Here is a 20,064-nt window from a genome sequence, read left to right as displayed (position 1 = left end):
AGATCCCGTTGGTGCCCAATGACATCACAATCTTTGATGTAGCAAATAACTCATCTTGATTCTTGAACAACTATAAAAATTAACACAGCAAAAACAACATATTTTTTGGAAATCACAATTCCGGGCATAAGATTAGCAGCCACTTTATAGAGAGATGTTTTCAGGATCTAAGAAGAATCACTCGCACCATCAATTGCATGCGGAACTAAGCCCACTGCTGTAAGTTTATTTAGAGGGGCCAAAAAAATCAGGGTATAAATAAACATAGCGCATCAAGAAAAACAAAAAAAGAAAACACCTTCTGTAGGGACGACGGTGGCAACAGATTGGAGGCGAGATGGAACCACCCTTACCCTTTCCTAGATCATTAGAATCATCATGAACAACAACTGCCCTTCCCAGTATTGAGTGAGGTCAGCTTAATGAAATCTTCATGCAAGAAGAGAAACGAATACCAGTACAACAATTATTATACCAAGATGGTCAAATGATATATTATCCTTCAAGCCAACGGAACCTATAAGTCCTTCATAAGACTTCTGCGATGCCTGAAATAAATAACGGATGTATTAAAAACAGGGATTACATCAAGACAACAACTTAAACCGTAGTTGCCTAGACCTGAAGAAACATCGAGTAGTCATATAACTAACCATCTTTGTTGGCTTGTATGCTTCGCCGGTCACCCACATGTCATGTCATAATCCACCGGTACCTCATGTGACTTATTATTAGGATTAAAATGAGGTCCTGTTAAAAAAATAAGTTTGATCAGGACAACATAAAGTTCCAAAGAAGGTACTTTCTTCAGAATGAAATCATTATCTACAGAATATGTAGTTTGCAAGAAGTTGCACAAGATACCTCGATGTAGCTTAAATAATAAAGATATTTTTATTACTTAATGAAACTATTATCTCAGCTTGAAGGATTAGTAATACAAAATAAGCTATTAGCCCAATATGTCAAGAAGAGACCAGAATCTAAAGTCTACCAATGCGCTAAACTACAATATCCTGTGAAGAAAATCGCTGCCCCATCTAATAAAACACAAGTAGACCATCTGAAAAGAGCAGCAACCAGTAATCCCATATGATAACTGGAAGGAAAACAATTCAACATTGGAAAAAATATTTCACACCCACACTTGACCTGCACTATTCTATGCACAGCAATCGATGTCTACTCCACCAACATATACTGAAGACATCACTCAAGTGGTTTCCATTTGCCATCAGTGGCATAAATTTCCACAAGCAAGATGATTTTTTGGAAAACAACCTCAAGACCCAGGTTTCTCTAATACTTCAACATTGGCATGTGAGAGAAGCATTTATGTGATAGAAGCGTGCTGTACATGAGTAGTGCTATGCTATGGTTTGCTAGGTAGGACTCCAATGTTCTGTACTTCTATGGCGTTCCTGTACTCATAAACATACGCATGTCACTCTGGTACTTCATCACGTTTCCATAGTCCCATGTATACATTATGCATAGAACCAATGATGAGAAAGCTTACATAATAAAAATACCTCGATGTAGCTTAGATAATAAAGATAATTTTTATAACTTTATGAAACTGTTATCTCAGCTCAAAGGATTAATTATGCTACAAAATAATCCATTAGCCCAATATCTCAAGGAGAGACCGGAATTTGAAGTCTACAATTCACTAAACTATAATATCATCTGAAGAAAATCGCTGCCCCATCTAATAAAACACAAGAAGACCATCTGAAAAGAGCATCAGCCAGTAATCCCATATGATAACGGGAAGGAACAAAATTCAAAATTGGAAAAAAAATATTTCACAACCACATCAAACCTACACTATTCTATGCAAGCTTACTGCCAAAACAATGCACAAAAATGGTTGTCTATTCCGCCAATATCTACTGAAGTGGTTCCATTTGCCATCAGTGGTGTAAATTTCCACAAGCAAGGTAAATAATTAATAATATCATATGTCTGTGAGTGGTAACTGGACATCAGCTGACATTCAACATAGTATGTTATGGCCATGCCAGATTCACAACACCATTAAATAGAAACAAAAGCAAAATACAGGAGAAACATGCACCTTCTGGCAGCTAGCTGATCCATCCTGTGACTTCCACGAACTTTTCATCCAATATAAAACATGGATCTGTATAAAAAAGTTCAAATAAAATCAGAGCTTAGGTATTTTGGCAGGTGCAGAGGCAGATGCAGCATCTTCCAGCACAGCTTTCCATGGTAGCATAGTATTCAGGCTTAGAAGCAAATTCCCTCTATAAAAGATTGATACTCCCAAAAGATAGAGAGAGTGGAAGAGAGAGATGTACCAGATCAAGCACACGCTTTCCTCCTTGATGCAAGGACTGACGGCGATGTGGGCGGACATGGAGTACACCACATGCCCCAGATCAACCGTGAGAAAAATCACTCGAGCAGGACCTGCGGTCGGCCGGCACGCCGCCATACCATCTTGTGCAGTGCGGTAACGACCCATGTTCCTCCTATCGGCGAGGCCGGCGGCATGAGAAAAAAGAGAGGCGAGGATTCCAGAGAGAGAGGGAGGGAGAGGATACCGTTATCCTCAGTACCCTCTATCTCTGATGCGAGGACGAAGAAGATGGTGGCGCCATGGAATCTGTCTTTGGCGGCTTGTGGCTCTGCCCTCTTCCGCTCCCCTGCCTAGTGAAAAAGGGAGTGGTGGAGGAGGAGATCCTCCACTGGATTTCACCACCGCTAGCTACTGCCCTGCCAGATCCTGAGTTAGGCAGAGGAGGGGAGGAGGACGAGAGCACCACCTCAACATCGTCGCCGCCGGCTGCAAAGAGAGAGTGAGAGAGGAGATTAGACGGGCGAGGTAGAGAGAGAAGACCTCTACCGGCGGCGCCGCTTCCCGCGCGCTCGCCCCGCGCCTCACCGGCGGTCCTCCTCCCGCACGCTCGATGGCCTGTGGAGGTCGCCCGCGCTGCCCTCCCAAGCCATCCCTGCGAGGACCGGTCGCGCCGCCCCTTGCCCGCGTCGGCGGCCCCTGCCCGAGGTCGGCCGGCGAACGCATGCGAGCTAGCGACGGGGCTGGGGGCGCGAGGCGACAGCGACGGCGGGGCTGAGAGGAGGACGAGCCTCGAATAGCTAGGGTTTCCCTTCGTTGCGTGCTCTCCCCTATTTGCGAGACGCCGGGCCAGATGGGCCTTCAGGCGACCCATGGATAAAACGTGGATCCTCGGGAGGGCCTCGCGCCCTGGACTAAACGGCTGGCTGAGATCGTGCCACGTTATCTCGATCGAACGACCGAAAATCCAAACGCGTGTGAGACCCCCTATGGGGGGTATCATATACACCTTTAGATTATATTGTACAAATCATAGTACAGCGTGATAAATTTAGCATTGCACACACTGCTAACCATGGTTCCACATGGGAGTAGTTACAATTAATGTTTCGCCCAGGCCATGCCATGTGTGTTAGTCCTACATGATTATTAGGCATGTCATTTCATTAATTAAACGAGTATACACGTTCAACGTTAACCATGTGCGCACCTCGATAGGATTAGGCATATACAATGGTAGCTTTAGTAGTTCATGTCTTCTAGAGAGAATGATAAATATAATGGGTACAATGGATTATCTCTTATTGTAATCCTTTAGAATAAATAATAATTAATTATTTTTAGTAGAAAATTATGTATCTAAGGGAAGATAAGTCGTACAATGAGAAAAATAGTCTTCTTTTAATTCATAAGAGATCATCTCTTAGCTAAGGAAAGACAACCTCTCTTCCTTCATTCTCTCCGCGAACTAAAAGTTAAGAAGAAAATCTTAGTACGTGACAAACTTAAAAAGAACGCTGACATCACCCCGTTATACATACCCTTACTAGCAGCATCTAATATGGCTGGTGCATTCAATGCATGTTACCGTCGGCATCTCATCTGCCCTTATAAATACGTACCAATCCCTTGCATCTCTCAAAGCAAACAATCTTAGATCAGCTAGCCAGCTCATCGATCCATCTCTCTAGGAATTGCACTGGGCGCTCCATCTTACTGGCTTTGGTATTTTTTTCCTTTGTACTCCCTTATCGTCTAGTCTTTCCCCCAATTCTTTCTTTCCTAGATAGTATCTTTACATTGTATCTATGGTTGATAACTATGCATTATTTCACCCTTCCAATTCATACTGTATATAGTACTGTATACACCAGATTACTACTTTCTTGAAAAGCGTGAGGACATATTATTTCTAGCCAAAAGTCTTTCACCATGCATGATGGTGCTTTTATTTTAGAGCAAATTTCACACAAAAACACAACTTTTGAGGCTAGAGTTTTCCAAAACCACAACCTACTGAAATTTTATCACGAAACCACAACTTCTGGGGCAAATTGTTTCAAATAACCAAAATCTCACAATTTAGTAAGACCCAGATCCACAAATCAGGTGCCATGTGGTAGAGTTAGTGGGAACAAAGGGGGCATTTTTTTTTGTAAATTTTGGCAAAAATCCATCCAAAGGTTCAAACTTGTGGGCCCAAGTTGTTAGAAATGACATCAAACTTACAAAATCACGATAATTGGCTTTCGATAAAATTTATGTCTGCTGTTTTTGTGTGAAACCCTCGTGGTTTTGTAAAATTGGCTCTTTATTTTATTTTCCCACGTCTTCTCTAATATAATCTCAATGGAATTAAGGCTCAGCCGATTGAAAAACTAGCTGGTAAAAAATTAAGGTAAAGTAACCAAAAGATTAGCCATTGTGAAAGCATGCACGTGCAAGCGTTTGTGTGTGTGTCACCCACTAGCGGTGCGAGAAAATGATGAGTTGTACTAATGTCGGTCTATAAGACCCGGATTTTTTTGCATGGTTTTTTGACGTACGACTTTGATCACTAATATACACTAAAAATATATGGATTGAGAATTTATAAATGGTATCTTTATATATGTCTTGCAATTCTCTTTTATTTCATTTATATTTACAATTTTTTTAAACAAATTGGAAGTACAAATCATAGTTAAAGTTGTAAATTGTTGACCAATGAAATTAAAAGGGCGCTTCATATTTTTAGATGGAGGGAGTATTGTTTTCATACTTGGAAACCAACTCTAATAATACCATCAATTTTTCCTCCGTCTGCATGTACAGGTTAGATAGTGTGTCAATCAGCTAGCTCCCAAATCATGGCAATGGCAAAGGCAAACAGTACCCTGACAAGCACCATGGCCGAAATCCGGCGTTTGCAGCGCGCGGACGGTCCAGCGACCGTGCTGGCCATCGGCACGGCGAACCCGTCCAACTGCGTGTCCCAAGAGGAGTACCCGAACTACTATTTTCGAGTCACCAAGAGCGAGCACCTCACGGATCTCAAACAGAAACTCAAGACAATGTGTAAGCAGAGAGTTTCTTGCAATTTTTATTATTATTGAGATCTCCAGCACTCTCTTACTATGTGTTGGTCTACCCTAATTCATCATTCAGGTCAGAGGACAGACACGGAGAAGCGTTTCTTTCACCACACGGAGGAGCTGCTCGACGCACACCCTCATTTCCTCGACCGCCGGCAGCCGTCCCTCGACGACCGTCTGGAGATCGCGGCTGCCGCGGCGCCAGAGCTAGCCGCATCAGCAGCGGCCAAGGCCATAGCCAAGTGGGGCCGTCCAGCCACCGACATCACCCACCTCATCCTAAGCACCAGCTCGTGCGCGGGCGCCCCGGGCGCCGACCTCCGCCTGGCCTCCCTGCTCGGCCTCCGCCCGTCCGTCATTCGCACGATGCTCCAGCTCAATGGTTGCGCTGCCGGTTCCGCTTCGCTGCGCCTCGCCAAGGACATAGCCGAGAACAACCGCGGGGCGCGGGTCCTAGTGGCCTGCGTCGAGCTCACCATCGTCTCCTTCCGCGGGCCAGAGGAGGACTACCCCCACACCCTCATCGGCCAGGCGTCGTTCGGTGATGGCGCTGGCGCGGTCATTATTGGCGCCGACGCCAGCGTGCTCTACCCGGCCGAGCGCCCGCTCTTCGAGATGGTTTCCGCCTCGCAGACCGTGGTGCCGGGGACCGATCACGTGCTCACCATGCGGCTCACGGAAGCTGGTCTCGACGGGCACATTCTGAGGCGGGAGCTGGTGCCGATAGCAGCGGAGAACGTGGAACGATGTCTGTCTGATGCGTTCGGGCAGCTTGGAGTTGGCGTGGAGTGGAACGACCTCTTCTGGACGGTGCACCCTGGCCTCCGTGCAATCTTGGACCACATCGAAAAGGCTCTCCGGTTGGAGCCGGGGAAGTTGGCGGCGAGCCGGAGTGTGCTGAGAGAGTATGGGAATATGCTTGGTGCTACGATCATCTTCGTGCTCGATGAGCAACGGCGGCGAATGGAGGAGGACGGAGAGGGTGGCGAGTGGGGTGTGATGATGGGCTTTGGACCCGGGTTCACTATTGAGACCATGGTGCTGCATGCCACCAGCAACCTCACGAAAAATTAACAATTATTCCAGCTACGCACAAACCTTTTTCTTTCATATGCAATGTGAAATAAAATAGTACTGTAATAAAAATAAAATTACTCGCAATTTGGTGTTTATGCTTTATTTTGAACCATTTACACTACTGGAATAGGCACCATTGCCGTATATTTCTCTACTGCAAAGTGTTTTGCGTTCGAAAATAACTGAAAAACTGTCGGCAAAAAACTAGGAACTCGGCAAATTCCAAGGAAACACTCGGCAAAGATGAGGCACTCGGCAAACAGCCGTTTTGCCTAAAGAAAACGCTAGGCAAACTGCCCAGCTTTGCAAGTGTAAAAAAAAACACTTACAAACAGCTCACGTTGGACACACTTAATGGCGACGCGACAGAATCGGGTCTTTGACGAGTGCCTGGGGGCACTAGATAAAGATTGATAGTATTTTGTTTTCGTGGCTTTTGCTGCGCCGGAAAACTTTTCCGCCTACACAGACATTAATTGTACCTCTAATAAAATAACACGTTGTACACTTTTTTTTTTCAAAATATCCTGAACAACCGAAAGTAGACGCTTAGTTCAGCCCGCTTCTAGTGGAATCGGCATGTTGCCGTAGAAATCAGCATGGATTTCCTAAAATCTCGCACCATCAGTAGGTATGTGAACCATAGTATAGAAGACGCTTCATAAAAAAAAACCATTCCAACACTTGAAAAATAAAAAATGGGTTTTTCATGGCTAGGAAAGAAATGACATCGTACCTCTGTTGTAGACCTAAAAAAGATTTTTGCAGAACAAGTGGAAGTTAACAATTAGTTCAAATCTGGCTCGCTTCCTCCAAAATATGCAGGAGACCACCAAAAATACCCTAAATTCCTAGAAAGATATCTTCATCAGCACGTCTGTGAACCGTTGTATAGAGGTGGTCTTCTACTTTTGCGGATAGGTTTGGTACAACTACATATTGCACTTCTCATAGATTCATAAAAATCCATTTGGGCACTCCAAAAATGAAAATTGATTTGTGGTGGAAGCGTACTAGATTTGAAACATGTCATCTTTGGGTTGTTTCTGATTTTATTAAAAAAACTCATTTTAGGTGCAAAATGTGTTATTTGAATGGAGGTATGATGTCAGTTTCACGTGATTCCCTACGATGATCCCTAAAGGGCAATTTCCTTGTTTTATAGTTTTCAAAATATGATGAAATCTTTTCCCAAGAGTTTCTAATACACGTGGAAAAGCTTCTGTGTGCTTTGATAGCCAAGAATATAAATACGTGGTATCTTGCCCCCGTGACCATTGGATCATCCTACATCAAACGGTTTTCTCTGTCCCCACCTAACCCATCCTCTCTTTCTCACACACTATTTCTTTTCCCACCACTCAGCACGATAAGGCGACGCGTTGAGGAAGGGCGTCGCACGCTACCACGCCTGGAAGGGGAGAGCCCCAGTGGTCGACATCGGGAAACCGTCACCGTCGGCATCGGGCGCGCACAGACTAGCTAGCGCACATGATCCCGCCACGCTCGCGAAGACTCACAGAGCGGGAGAGGCCATGACTGTGGCGCCCTCCCCCTTCCTTGTGGGAAGGAGCTCCGGGTTAGCCCCACCTCCAGCCCGCTCCGTGTTGCAGCCCTGCTTTGCCTACAACTTCATCCGCCCTGACATCGTTGGAGGACTCGACATGGCAACGACCCCTTGATAACGCGGTGGTGGAGAATATGGTCGTAGGTCGTTTTCTTTCATGGTTGTGGCCTTCCATGGCGGTAGCGCAATCAACAACTAATTTTTATTTTGAAAACATGTTTTGTTGAGTGCTAACTGCAAAACACGTGGAAAACTGGCTTCCATGTCTCTCTGTTTCCGTCCATTAGCCGGCAGTCTCTTTTTTTTACTGAACATGCGAAAAAATATACTCAGCAAAAGCTTTTTGCCAAGTGTCTGCGGTAAGCCGATGATACATTTGGTAAACTCCCATTGCCGAGGGAATCTTTGCCGAGTGTTGTTCGCCCAATGTAACACATGGCAAAGTATTGTGGGTATACTTTATGGGTATATCAACGACGTGGTCTAGATCTGACAAACCCGGGTGGCCCACAGATGGTGATGGTGGCATATGGCCTATCGGGTGGTTCAGTTGCTGTTGACAGAATATGGATGAAGTCCAGCCCAGGAACAGGAGCCGGATCTCAACTGACCTTCACTAGTAGGAAAACCCTTATAGGCGGAGCTTATTTCTGTGGCGCACCATTAAAAATGCGCCACAAAAATTTATTTTGTGGCGCACCAGGCAAGGTGCGCCACAGAAATAGCTTAATTTTGTGGCGCACCAGCGAGTCGTGCGCCACAAAAACTTGGTGGGCCCCACAACCTGTCACCCCCAATTTTATGGCGCAATTGCACGAGTGCGCCACAGAAATTCTTTATTCTGTGGCGCACGCGCACCGTGCGCCACAAAAATAAGCTATCTGTGGCGCACTGTGCTCGGTGCGCCACAGAAATAAGGTATTCTGTGGCGCACAGTGCTCGGTGCGCCACAGAATTAGTGAACCAGATATACAAAAGTGAGCCAACCTCCCACCTATCACACTACACAAGCCATTCTTCTTCCTCCATCTAGCTCGTCCCCCCTTCTCTCTCATACCATTTTGGCTCTACTTTTCACTTTCTTGGGTATTTATTGCACTTACTTTGATTGATACATAATTGGAGCCTCCTCTCGAACTCATCGATCGTGGTCTCGTCTCGGTATCGAATCTACAAGGTGAGTAGTTGGAGGAGACATACATATGCTTGTAGATCTTGTGTGGCCGTCGTGTGTATGGATGCTTGTTGCGTGTATGGATGCTTGTTGCGAGGTGAAGCGCTTGTGTATGGAGGAGACATACATATGCTTGTAGATCTTGCGTGTACGGATGTTTGCCGAAATGTTGATTCATTTCCGTTTCGGCAAATTTTTGCACTACCCATATGTCCTACCTTGAGGAGAGGTCATGCCGAATTTTTCTGCTACATGTAATACCTTGAGGAGAGGTACGGCCCTTGCATGTGTGTGCATGTGTTGCGGTTCTAATTTCCTGTTATATGTATACCATTTGCGAGCAAGCATGGTACTCTCGATGAGTTCCACTCGAATCTCTAGATACAAGATAGACGCGAAGGAGGACATGATTCGGAACAATAGGCGCCAGATAAGATGTCCATGTCGATCATGCAAACTCGAGCGCTGGATCAACCCTAATTCCGGACAACTGGAGGAGCACCTGCTGAGGCACGGTTTCATGCAAGACAACCAGGCGCGGCCAGCCCCATCAAATGGTGCGCATGAAGACCATGTCGAGCGACATGACTATCATCATGAAGAAGACTATCATCATGTCGACGGGGACTATCATCATGAAGAAGAAGTCGGCGGAGAAGATCATCATGAAGAAGAAGATGCCGGCGGAGAAGATCATCATGATGAAGAAGAAGATTCCGGCGCGACCCCGCTAATTTCGGCCTTGCGGGACTCTCATGTTCAAGATCTGCTCCTCCAGGAGACGAGCAACGATAGAGTTGCAGCTAGAGAGAGAGCCAAGCTGTCGCAAATGGAGAAAGACGGGATGACTCCGATCTTTCCTGGGTGCCGTCCGCAGGATACGCGCTTGCATGTAACGCTTGATTACCTGCAGATGAAGACGCAGAACAAGTGGACCGATTCCAGCTTCAGCAAGAACTTGAAATTCTGGCACGATCGTCTCCCGGAGGGGAACACATTGCCAAGTAGTATCGAGGAGGCCAAGAAAGTCGTGTGCCCCCTTGACCTAACGCACGAAAAATACCACGCCTGCATTAATGATTGTGTGATTTATAGGTGCGAGTACAAGGACAGAACCACATGTCCGGTGTGCGGTCACGTGCGGTACAAGGTTGGGAACAAGAAGGTACCTCGAAAAGTGGTATGGTACTTTCCTATCACTCCCCGTCTGCAGCGGTATTTCGTGGACCCTAAGGAAGCAAAGCTCATGCAATGGCATGCGGAAAGGCAGAAGCCCGAAGAAGATCCGGAGATGGGCTATGTGCTCGACACACCCTTCGGACGGCTGGACAGTGGGAAGCACCGGACATCGCCTTCCCTGCTACGTTCGGGGCGACGCAAGGAACATCGGGCTGGGTATGAGCACCGATGGACTCAATCCGTTCGGCAACCGAGTAGCACGCATAGCACCTGGCTCGTGTTTGTATGGCCTTACAACCTACCCCCTGGTTGTGCACCAAGCAAAGGTACATACACCGAGTATTCTCATTCGGGGGCCGAAACAACCGGGTGTCGACATGCATTTGTATCTCGGGCTGCTGAAAGAGGAGTTAGACACGTTGTGGAAGACGCCACCCCGTACGTGGGACGCCTAGACTAGAACTTATTTCGATATGAGAGCCGCGTTGATCACGACGGTCACGGACTATCCTGGTTACGCATATGTATCTGCCCAGGTCGGCCACGGGTTCAACGGCAGTGTGAAGTGCATGGACGAGACCCCGCATCTACAGCTACCAAGGGATCCAGGGTCCTCGAAAACCGTGTACCCAGGTGCTCGAAGGTGGCTTCGCTTGGATCACCCGTGTAGAAAACGCGGTGACCTGTTCAATGGTAAAGATGAGCCCGATGGACCCCCACGCCCGAGGAGCGGTGCAGAAATCGATGATCTTCCGAAAAATTGGAAGGAGTGCCCAGCGCCGGGAAAGAAGCGACCAAAGCCGGAGCCGCTGCTCGGTGTATGGAAAGCGAGGTCCGTTTTCCACGACTTGGAGTACTGGAAGGTCCTCCACACGCCCCACGGCCTCGATGTCATGCACATTACGAAGAACGTTACCGAGAGTCCGCTTGGCACTCTTTGCAACTCAGAAAAGTCCAAGGATGGACCGAAAGCAAGATACGATCTGAAACATTTTGGCATCAGGAAAGATCTTCAAGCCCTCGATACTGACGACGACGATGATGAGAATGATGATCAGACGGAAGGGACTCAACGTCTCCGCAAAAGGGCTAAGAAGAACGCGGTGCTGCTTCCCGCTGCCTGCTTCACAACGAGTCCGGAGGAGCTCGAGCAGTTTTCAGGTGCCTCCTAGGAGTGAAAGTTCCTCACGGTTACTCGGGGAATATAAGCAGATATCTGGACGTAGCGAAGAAGAGGTTCACCGGGATGAAGTCTCATGATTGCCACGTGCTCATGACGCAGATACTTCCCGTTGCGATCCGAGGCATAATGGACGAGCACGTCCGTGATACGCTGTTTGGCCTTTGCAACTTTTTTGACGTTATCACCAGGAAGTTGATCGGCGTGAGGCAGCTCAAGATTTACTTCCCGCCCGCATTCTGTGATATATGCGTCCATCTCCTTCTCCATGTCGTTGAAGACATCAAGCAGCTCGGCCCGACGTTCCTCCACAGCATGATGCCTTTCGAAAGGCAGAACGGTGTCATGAAAGGATACGTTCGCAATAGGGCCCGTCCAGACGCAAGCATGGCCAAGGGGTTTCTAACCTACGAGTGCATCTCCTTCTTCCAGAATTATCTAAGCACCGAGGACGACGAGGATCATGTTGGTCTACCCCCCCAGGACGCACCTCGGCAGGCTGGAGTCGGTCACCGCGAGGGCTACCGCTCAGTCCATGTCGGCATTGCCAATCGACGCGACGACTTTGACAGGGCTCACCGGGTCGCGCTACAACACTTAAAACTGATCGAACCTTTCGTGCAGGAGCACAAAAGCATGATCGAGCAGAATTACATCGATATGGGCCGGCCGAGGAAGATGGGTGATGTAACCAAAGAGCACAACTCCAGCTTCACGCGTTGGTTCAAGCAAACTCAACTGGTTGAAGCACAGAGAAAAAGGCCATCTACCGAAGATGAAAAACTCATATACACCTTATCACAGGGCCCCGGGCATAACGTAAGGACCTATCGAGGTACGACATCAACGGTTACAAATTCTACACCGAGGAAAAGGACAGAAATAGTGAAAATCAAAACTCAGGAGTAACTATGCTTTGTCATACGCCGATGACGAGACTAATGTCAAGGAAAGATTTTTTGGAAGGATCGAGGAGATATGGGAGCTCAATTACTGTGGAGAGACGGTGCCAATGTTTCTTGTGAGATGGGCCAAGAAGGTCGAAAAAGAAGGCCGATATTTCACCACCATGGTTATACCCGATGCAAAATCGAAGAACGCATCCGCGAAAAATGAGCCATGGGTACTCGGTAGCCAAGTTGACCAATGCTTCTTCATCACCGATCCGTCGAGGCCTAGCCGTGTTGTCGTGAGGAGGGGCAAGAGGAGCATCATAGGAATGCAAGGAGACGCCTACGAGGAAGACTTGGACAAGAATGGTGACCCGAACCGCCGCCCTTGTATCGACAGTAGCTGAGATGAACGCCATCCAGAAGGTAAACTCATTAATTACTCATTGGCGTCATCTTCTTTAACTATATATGCCTTTTGTGATTGCCATCTCACAATGCCCAACATGGCGCCCCTGACTCAGGATGAACAGTGCATACTTCTGCAAACGGTGGAGCCCGGCGGCAAGTTGGTGGAAGTTGCTAGCGGCATCGTCATGGCTTCCCGCGTTATGCACGGCAATGCATTGGAGGAAAACGTGGTGAAGGTCAAGGTTGTAGTGGTAGTGCCGGAGTACCGCTACGCCATCCCCTCCTTTCAACCTCCGGGCATAGACGAGGGCGACGTTTAGTCCCTTGGGGATTGCACCTCATGGCTTATGCAATGGCCGAAGAACCAGATTCGTGCGGGGGGGGTCTTCCGAGTGCTAAGAAAAGCATCGGCGCCACCTCCCCTATCATCCGGCCCAAGATCGCCGGCGCCGACAACACCCTTAAGGAAACGGCGGTCGCCGCCCCAACTACCCTGAAGGAACCGGCGGTCGCCGCCGCCACCCGGAAGGAACCGACGATCGCCGCCACCACCACACGCCACAAACAGTTGTTGGGAGCGCTACCGGAACGACCGTCAACCAGACACAAGGTACGCCAAGCGGCGGCATCGCAACCGCCACCACCTAAGGTCCAGGACATGGCGCCACTTGATGGCAACGATGTAGATGAGGATGATGACATCGATGCCTACATCAACACTGGCGCCTGTAGCCAAGATATGTACATGCCTCCTATGGATTAAAATGCCTTCCGCACTCACGGCGATCAACTTGGTCGTCCCACTACGATCCACGAAGCAGCGCCTGGTCTTCACGGGTTTTTCTCAAGACACTCCTCCGGAGGCTGGCAATCCAGCTCAAGTCAAGCCTGCTACCGTTTTCAGCCCTAACACACTGCGTAAGACGATCATCGGGGAGCCACCCAAATCAACCCCAGCAACCTCAGAAGCACCACCAACACCGACCCCAGCAGCACCCGAAGCACCACCATCAGCACCACCAGCACCCCCAGTAGGTCAGGTGAAGAAGGCAAGGAAGAGAGGACCCAAGAAGGGCGCATCTTCGAGCCAGCCTGCTCCTGAGAGGATCCGGGCCGACGACATGGTACCACCTACACCGGATGGCTTGCCCCGGTGTCATGAAGCTGGTAAACCGATACTGCCTCCGGACATGGAACACCTCGCAAGTGGACCAATGCTCTCTTTGCAGCACACTATTAATTATCTAGAGAGCGTCCTTCTTAAAGAAAAGGATCCAAATTACCCGGCGTTCTCGGTCAAGGTGCCGTCCGACCAGAACTTCGTCAATGAAGACCCCGCGGATATCTTCTTCATAGCGTTCGAGGACATCTTGAACCTATTTCACTCGAAACGGCTCGACTATAACTTGGTCCGCCTATACGCGATCAATCTTCAGATGAAGATCAACAGAGAGAGACCCCGCCACATCGCGGTAGCGGATCCCTACTACATGCGCGATAGCCAGCTCCGGGACAGCTCAAGGACACGGACCAAGGCGGTGCGGTACCTCCGAACTTCATGCTCATGTACAAAGAGAGCAACACCATTCTTCTCGCTCGTCTTTCCCGAGTAAGTACACATCCGCTCACGGCCGTCGTAACTTATGCTTTCTTATATATTTCTTCCATTGCCGATCATTTCCAACATTCCATTTCAATTGCATGTGTTGAGCAGGGACAAATACTGCACACTCATCATCCTAGATCCGAAGTGGTCACTAGCCCAGTATTTCGACTCGTCGAGTACAACGACGAAGAAAGACTATAAGATAATAAGGGTTGTTCTCGATGAGGCTATCTTTGGCTACTCCATAAATGGAGGCACCTTCGACAAGAATGGGCAATATATCAGGCCGGACACTAAAAAGCCCGGGTTCAAGCACGTGATCGACTTCCCTTGTATCAAGCAGCCAGCTGGCAGCATTAAGGAGGCCTTCTATGTCCTCCATCACCTTAAAGGGTTTGTCGAGGATGCAGAGATGATGTCTTTGCCACCTAGTAAGCGAGACCCCATTAAAATGTCGGGGGAAATCAAAGATGATGATCTTACAGAAGACTTCCATCGCATCCAAGTAAAGCTCTCGGAAATTATCTTACAAGATGTATCCAACGCATCGGGGCTCTTACACGCGATCAGAGCGTTGCCTAAGAGGGATATCGAAGAACGCCTACATAGGCAGGGTGATGGAAGGACGTGGACGACGAAGGACTTGTACAAGCCGTTCTCGGAGCCGCTCAAGAAGACGTCTCGTTGACCGAGGCCGGTGTGCCTAGCATTACTTTGAATCGATGGACAATTTGTACCGTGTTGTAAACTAATATTGCTTAATTTGCTCGAAACGGTGGTCGTCGTTGTTGGACTTCAATTACTATTGTAGTCGTTATCGTTGAACCATATTACTTATGTGATACCGATGCTATATGTCTTTTAGGTTTATTATTATTTCCTTGCTTTAATTCTTGTGAATATGTATGCATGTGAACCCTCTAACTCTTTCCATTGCGTTATATACTAATATGCCTTGTGTCCATAGAGATGACGTACTACGTCGTGTTCGAGGGGCGGGTTCCAGGAGTGTACGAGGAGTGGGAGGAATGCAAGAAACAGGTGCACAAGTTCAGCGGCAACTGCTACAAAGGGTACCCGACTAGACACGAGGCGGTTGCCAAGTGGAGGGCGCACCAAGCGAACAAGAGCAAGATGAAGACCTTCCTTGTGCTATCGCTCTTGCTCACCATCGTCGTGACGATACTCTATTTCATCCTAGTGTAGGCGGCGGCCGGTGTCACTTCGTTTGTATCTAGAGATGATGAGAACTTAATTAATTTGCATGGATTATGAGTTGTATGGAGCTATATGTATAACTCGATCGGGCTCTAAGTAATGTGATGATGATGTGATGATTATATATGTCCATATTATATCTGTCTATATTATATCAGTATATAACCTGTATACGGTGTATAAAACCAGTATAAAACCTGTATAATACACCAGGGAGTACAAAATCGAGTATACCTGTAGATTGTTCTGTGGCGCACCAATACATAATTCTGTGGCGCACCTATTTCTGTGGCGCACCTATATAACATGCGCCACAGAACTACTTATTTCTGTGGCGCACCGGACCTAGTGCGCCACAGAAACCTTAATTCTGTGGCGCACGGCCAGGTGCGCCACAGAAACCTTATTTTTGTGGCGACGTTTCTGTGGTGCACCTCCCGTGCGCCACGAATCCCATTTCCGTGCGCCACCGATGAGGCTTTTCCTACTAGTGCTTATAGGAAGTCGGATCCGCGACGACCCATGAAGTATCCGGATCCAATACGATGCATAAGGGAAAGCGAATCCTTGACATACACGGCAATGTAATATTCTGTAGTTAGACACCTTGTATTCCAGCTAGGACTCTCCTTGTAAACCCTATATCTGTGCGCCTTTATAAGCCGGATCTCAGGAGCCCTAGAGGCACAACCACAACTCATTGTAGCAACGCGAAAGCGCCCAGATAATTCCAGACAAGCAGAAGTAAGCCCTGTCATCGTGCAGGTGTTCCGAAGCTGGGTAAATCGCCTAACACCGTCCAGAGGACTCTGCGCCCGATGGCCCCTTGTAAGGGTATATTACCCCTATGTGTGGTTTTGGTAATTAATGACAACCCCTATGGACTAATGTTTTCATTGAGTTTATATGAAGGAATATTCCATAGGTACTACTTGTATTCCATGTGTTGGATTCAAGTATGGATGCCATGAAGATAAAGATACACCTTGTGTATTGGCATCAAGATCATCGATCAAGATAGTATGATAGAGCATGAGAAGATACAAGGTTCACCAATACAAAGAGTGAAGAATTGATTCAAGTTTGGTCAACACATGAAGCATGAAGAATGTGCCACGTGAAGTCACATGGTATCTTTCCATGGGCATGCATGGGCATGCATCAAAAGTGAGATCTCATATAGCCCATGAGAGGATGACGGCAAGTGGTGATCGTCATCAAGGTTGAGTTGGACAAGTTCAAGTTGAGCATCTCGAGAGGATTATATTCTTGAAGCTTCCCGTCCATGTGATGATAATGGACATGTGAAGATGTACATCAATGGAGCTTTCCCATCATAATGTATGGGGGAGAATTTGTGAGTCTTCACGAAGTAACGATGATCAACTAAGGCATTCCGGCTTGAGTGGAGCTTAAAGAGATATCATCAAGATCAAGCGGGATGCGCAAGGCAAAGGTATGGCCTTGCTAGGTTTTTCTTTTACCGGTCTCAAGGTGGTTGTTGGGAGACCGGATTATAGGATAGATAGCCGCACTATCAAGAGGGGCTTTTGGTTGGGTAACTTGATCACATCGTCTTAGGGAACTCAATCCTTTGCATACTTTGCATATCCCTATTATTTCTTGGTGTTTCTCTGTTAGAGGTTCTTGAGCTTGTTGCTAGCTTTACAACAAGCCCAAGTTCATCGAAAACGGAATCCGCATACATCTTCTATTGCGTTTTCGAGTTTGGACGTCTTCACCGTTTCTTGACGGTGGGAGACTTCCTCTCTAAAAACATCTAAAAATATCCTGTGAGGAGTCTCCATATTTGGTTTCATGTCAATTGGGGTCCGGACACAAAAGTTATCACAATTTTTGTATAACATGTTTTTCCTGCTGGCCCGGTTTCTCACCCGGCGCGACCGGCCGGTGGCCGTCCCACCGGCCGGCCCGGTTCAAACCGGCCCGTGGACTGGTGCCAACCGGGCCATGTACTGTAAGACACAGAAGTGTCCCGGTCATGGCCCGGTCATAGGCCCGGTTTGGACCGGCCGGGTCCGGCCCCTCGTCCGGTCTGATCGGGCGGTGGACCGGCCTCCCCGGCGCAGGATCCGCGCGACAAACACCCGCCCCGGTCACGACCCAACGCCTGGTCCGATTTGGACCGGCTTGTCCGGTCTGTGGCCTGGTCTGACTGGGCCCTGGACCGGATGGCCCGGCCCCAGGCCCGGTTGACCGGCCTCCTCGACGATTGATTCAACCCAACTTTTTCCCAACGGTTATATTTGCTCTTGGGCTATAAATAGCCCTTCTTCCACCTTGGGCTGAGTAGTTCTTCCACTCTCTCTCCTCCATTGTTGACTTTGAAGAACTTGCCCTCTCTCTTGATTCCCCCATGATTCTTGCTCATTCTTGAGGGATCTAAGAGAGGAGATCTAGATCTACAATCCCCACCAATCCATCTCTCCTCTAAGTGAGGGGAATCCTTTGGATCTAGATCTTGGAGTCATTTGTTGATTTCCTCTTTGTTCGTCCTCTCTAATCTCATCCTAGAATTTGTTGCTTTGGTGGGATTTGAGTGTGAAGGACTTGAACACCTCTAGTGTTCTTGCTTTGCTTCATTGCATAGTGTTGAGATCTCCACCACGATTAGTTCGAGTGAGAGACCGTGAGCTTGTTACTCTTCGAGGGAGACCTCCTAGTTGGCTTGGCGGTTGGTGCTCCGGTGATCTCTTCAAGGAAGATTGTGAAGAGGCCCGGGCTTCTCCTTCATGGAGCTTGTGAAGTGGTCTTGGAGCTTGCCATCTACGGAGTGGAGGAAAAGCTAACCATAAGGAAAGGGCCATTATCCTTCGTGGGTTTGGCTCGGAGAATAGGGTGAGCCTTCGTGGCGTTGGGGAATCCTTCGTGGGACCTCCACTCCTCCAAACGTGGCGTACCTTCTTGCAAAGGAAGGAAACACGGGAATACATCCTCGTCTCCGCGTGCCTCGGTTATTTCTATACCCGAGCTTACTTTCGTTGTGATAGCCATCGTGCTTGAAGTACATATATCTTGCTATCATTTGTCCTACATATATATTGTGCCTATCTTGCTTAGCTCTAATTGTTGTTGTTGCACTTAGGTTAGCCTAGCATATTTAGGGTTTGTGCTTGTAGAATAAACATAGTTTAATTCCGCATTCTTACAAGACAAATCCGCAAGAGTTTTTAAAAACGCCTATTCACCCCCCCTCTAGGCGACATCTCGTCCTCTCACCCCTACTTCTTCTTCCCTCCATGAGGATCCCTCCTCTGGAGTACCGTCGAATAGGCAACGACACAAAGCCTTTGTCGTGTATTTTTTTCATCCTCCTCGAAATAGGCTTTCGACCCGCTTTATAAATAAAGCCACACACAGCCAAACCGATACAAAGTAGTGAGGGGAACCTCTTACAAAGCAGATCAAAAATAAGAAATAAGAACAAGAAGTCGTTATACCCTCCATGATACAACTGATACAACCAACAGAAGGTGAAACCCCGCCTCCTTGTGAAACCACCGGACAACGTCGTCTCGCACCAACCAAGTTGTAGCCGGGAAGGGCCGCCTGCCCTCCCGCTCCGGGCCGTGGAGCGCCAATCCTGCCAACACCCAACCAGTACCGAGGCGAAGACAACTATGCCACGTGTAAAAGATAGGATGCCGTCGAGTCCACCCACGCTAGGATTGGAGAGCATCGAGAGAGGATCCGAGCATACCTGTCGATGACGACGCGGAACGATCGAGAGGCAACTGAGCTCCACGACGACGCCCCCAAGAGGGTGACGACGCTAGGCACCGCCGTCGAGACCAAATGGTCAAGGGTTTTCACCTGGAGCTCTGGCATGGGGAGGCGACCACAACAGTACCCCCAAGAGGGACATGACACCCGTAGGCGTCATCACCGTTGGCGCCAAAGCGCTGGGCTTTCGCCCTAAATCACGCTCCACCATGCCAAGGAACCACGATCATCCGGTCGTCAACAAACCAAGCCTCCATGACACGATCTGGGAGTCGCCATTGCCGAAGCACCACCAATACCAGGAACCCCCGCTGCTCACTCCATGCCGTCCTCACGACCCAGGAGAGAAGCCACCACCACCGCAGCGCCGCTCGCCGGAGAGCCAGACACGCAGTTTCCAGGGCCGCCGCCCCGGCATCCAGACTCTAACCATCAACCAACGGCCACCTGCAGGGTGTCAATGACCAAACTGGGGGCAGTGCGCCGAGCGAAGCACGAGGAAGCTGCCACTCGAAGATCCTCCTTGCCCCGAATGGCCTCTGGCCGCACTCCCTGCGGACCCGCAGTTGGCCCAAATGTGAAAGCCCGCCGGGCCCGAGATCGAGCCTAGATCTAGCCCGC

General features: G+C 48.4%; 1 protein-coding gene across 1 annotated transcript; it reads left to right on the top strand.

Moving 5' to 3' along the window:
• The first annotated feature begins 5,178 nt into the window (after positions 1-5,178).
• On the top strand, positions 5,179-6,471 carry LOC124681628 (bisdemethoxycurcumin synthase-like). Its single transcript, XM_047216503.1, has 2 exons — positions 5,179-5,380; positions 5,471-6,471. Exons 1-2 carry the CDS (start codon positions 5,179-5,181, stop codon positions 6,469-6,471), a joined length of 1,203 nt encoding a protein of 400 aa, XP_047072459.1.
• The last annotated feature ends 13,593 nt before the right edge of the window (positions 6,472-20,064 follow it).

Source organism: Lolium rigidum, unplaced genomic scaffold (assembly GCF_022539505.1).
Source record: "Lolium rigidum isolate FL_2022 unplaced genomic scaffold, APGP_CSIRO_Lrig_0.1 contig_49839_1, whole genome shotgun sequence".
Classification (NCBI taxonomy): Eukaryota; Viridiplantae; Streptophyta; class Magnoliopsida; order Poales; family Poaceae; genus Lolium; species Lolium rigidum.
Note: the sequence above shows the minus strand (reverse complement) of the source record. Positions and strands in the feature narration are given on the sequence as shown.

What these genes read in the sequence shown, in the direction of transcription:
- LOC124681628 (XM_047216503.1), top strand. Translation starts at nt 5,179, where the DNA reads ATGGCAAAGGCAAACAGTACCCTGACAAGCACCATGGCCGAAATCCGG. An exon ending in ACAGAAACTCAAGACAATGT is followed by an intron (nt 5,381 to 5,470) that starts GTAAGCAGAGAG and finishes TTCATCATTCAG; the next exon opens with GTCAGAGGACAGACACGGAG.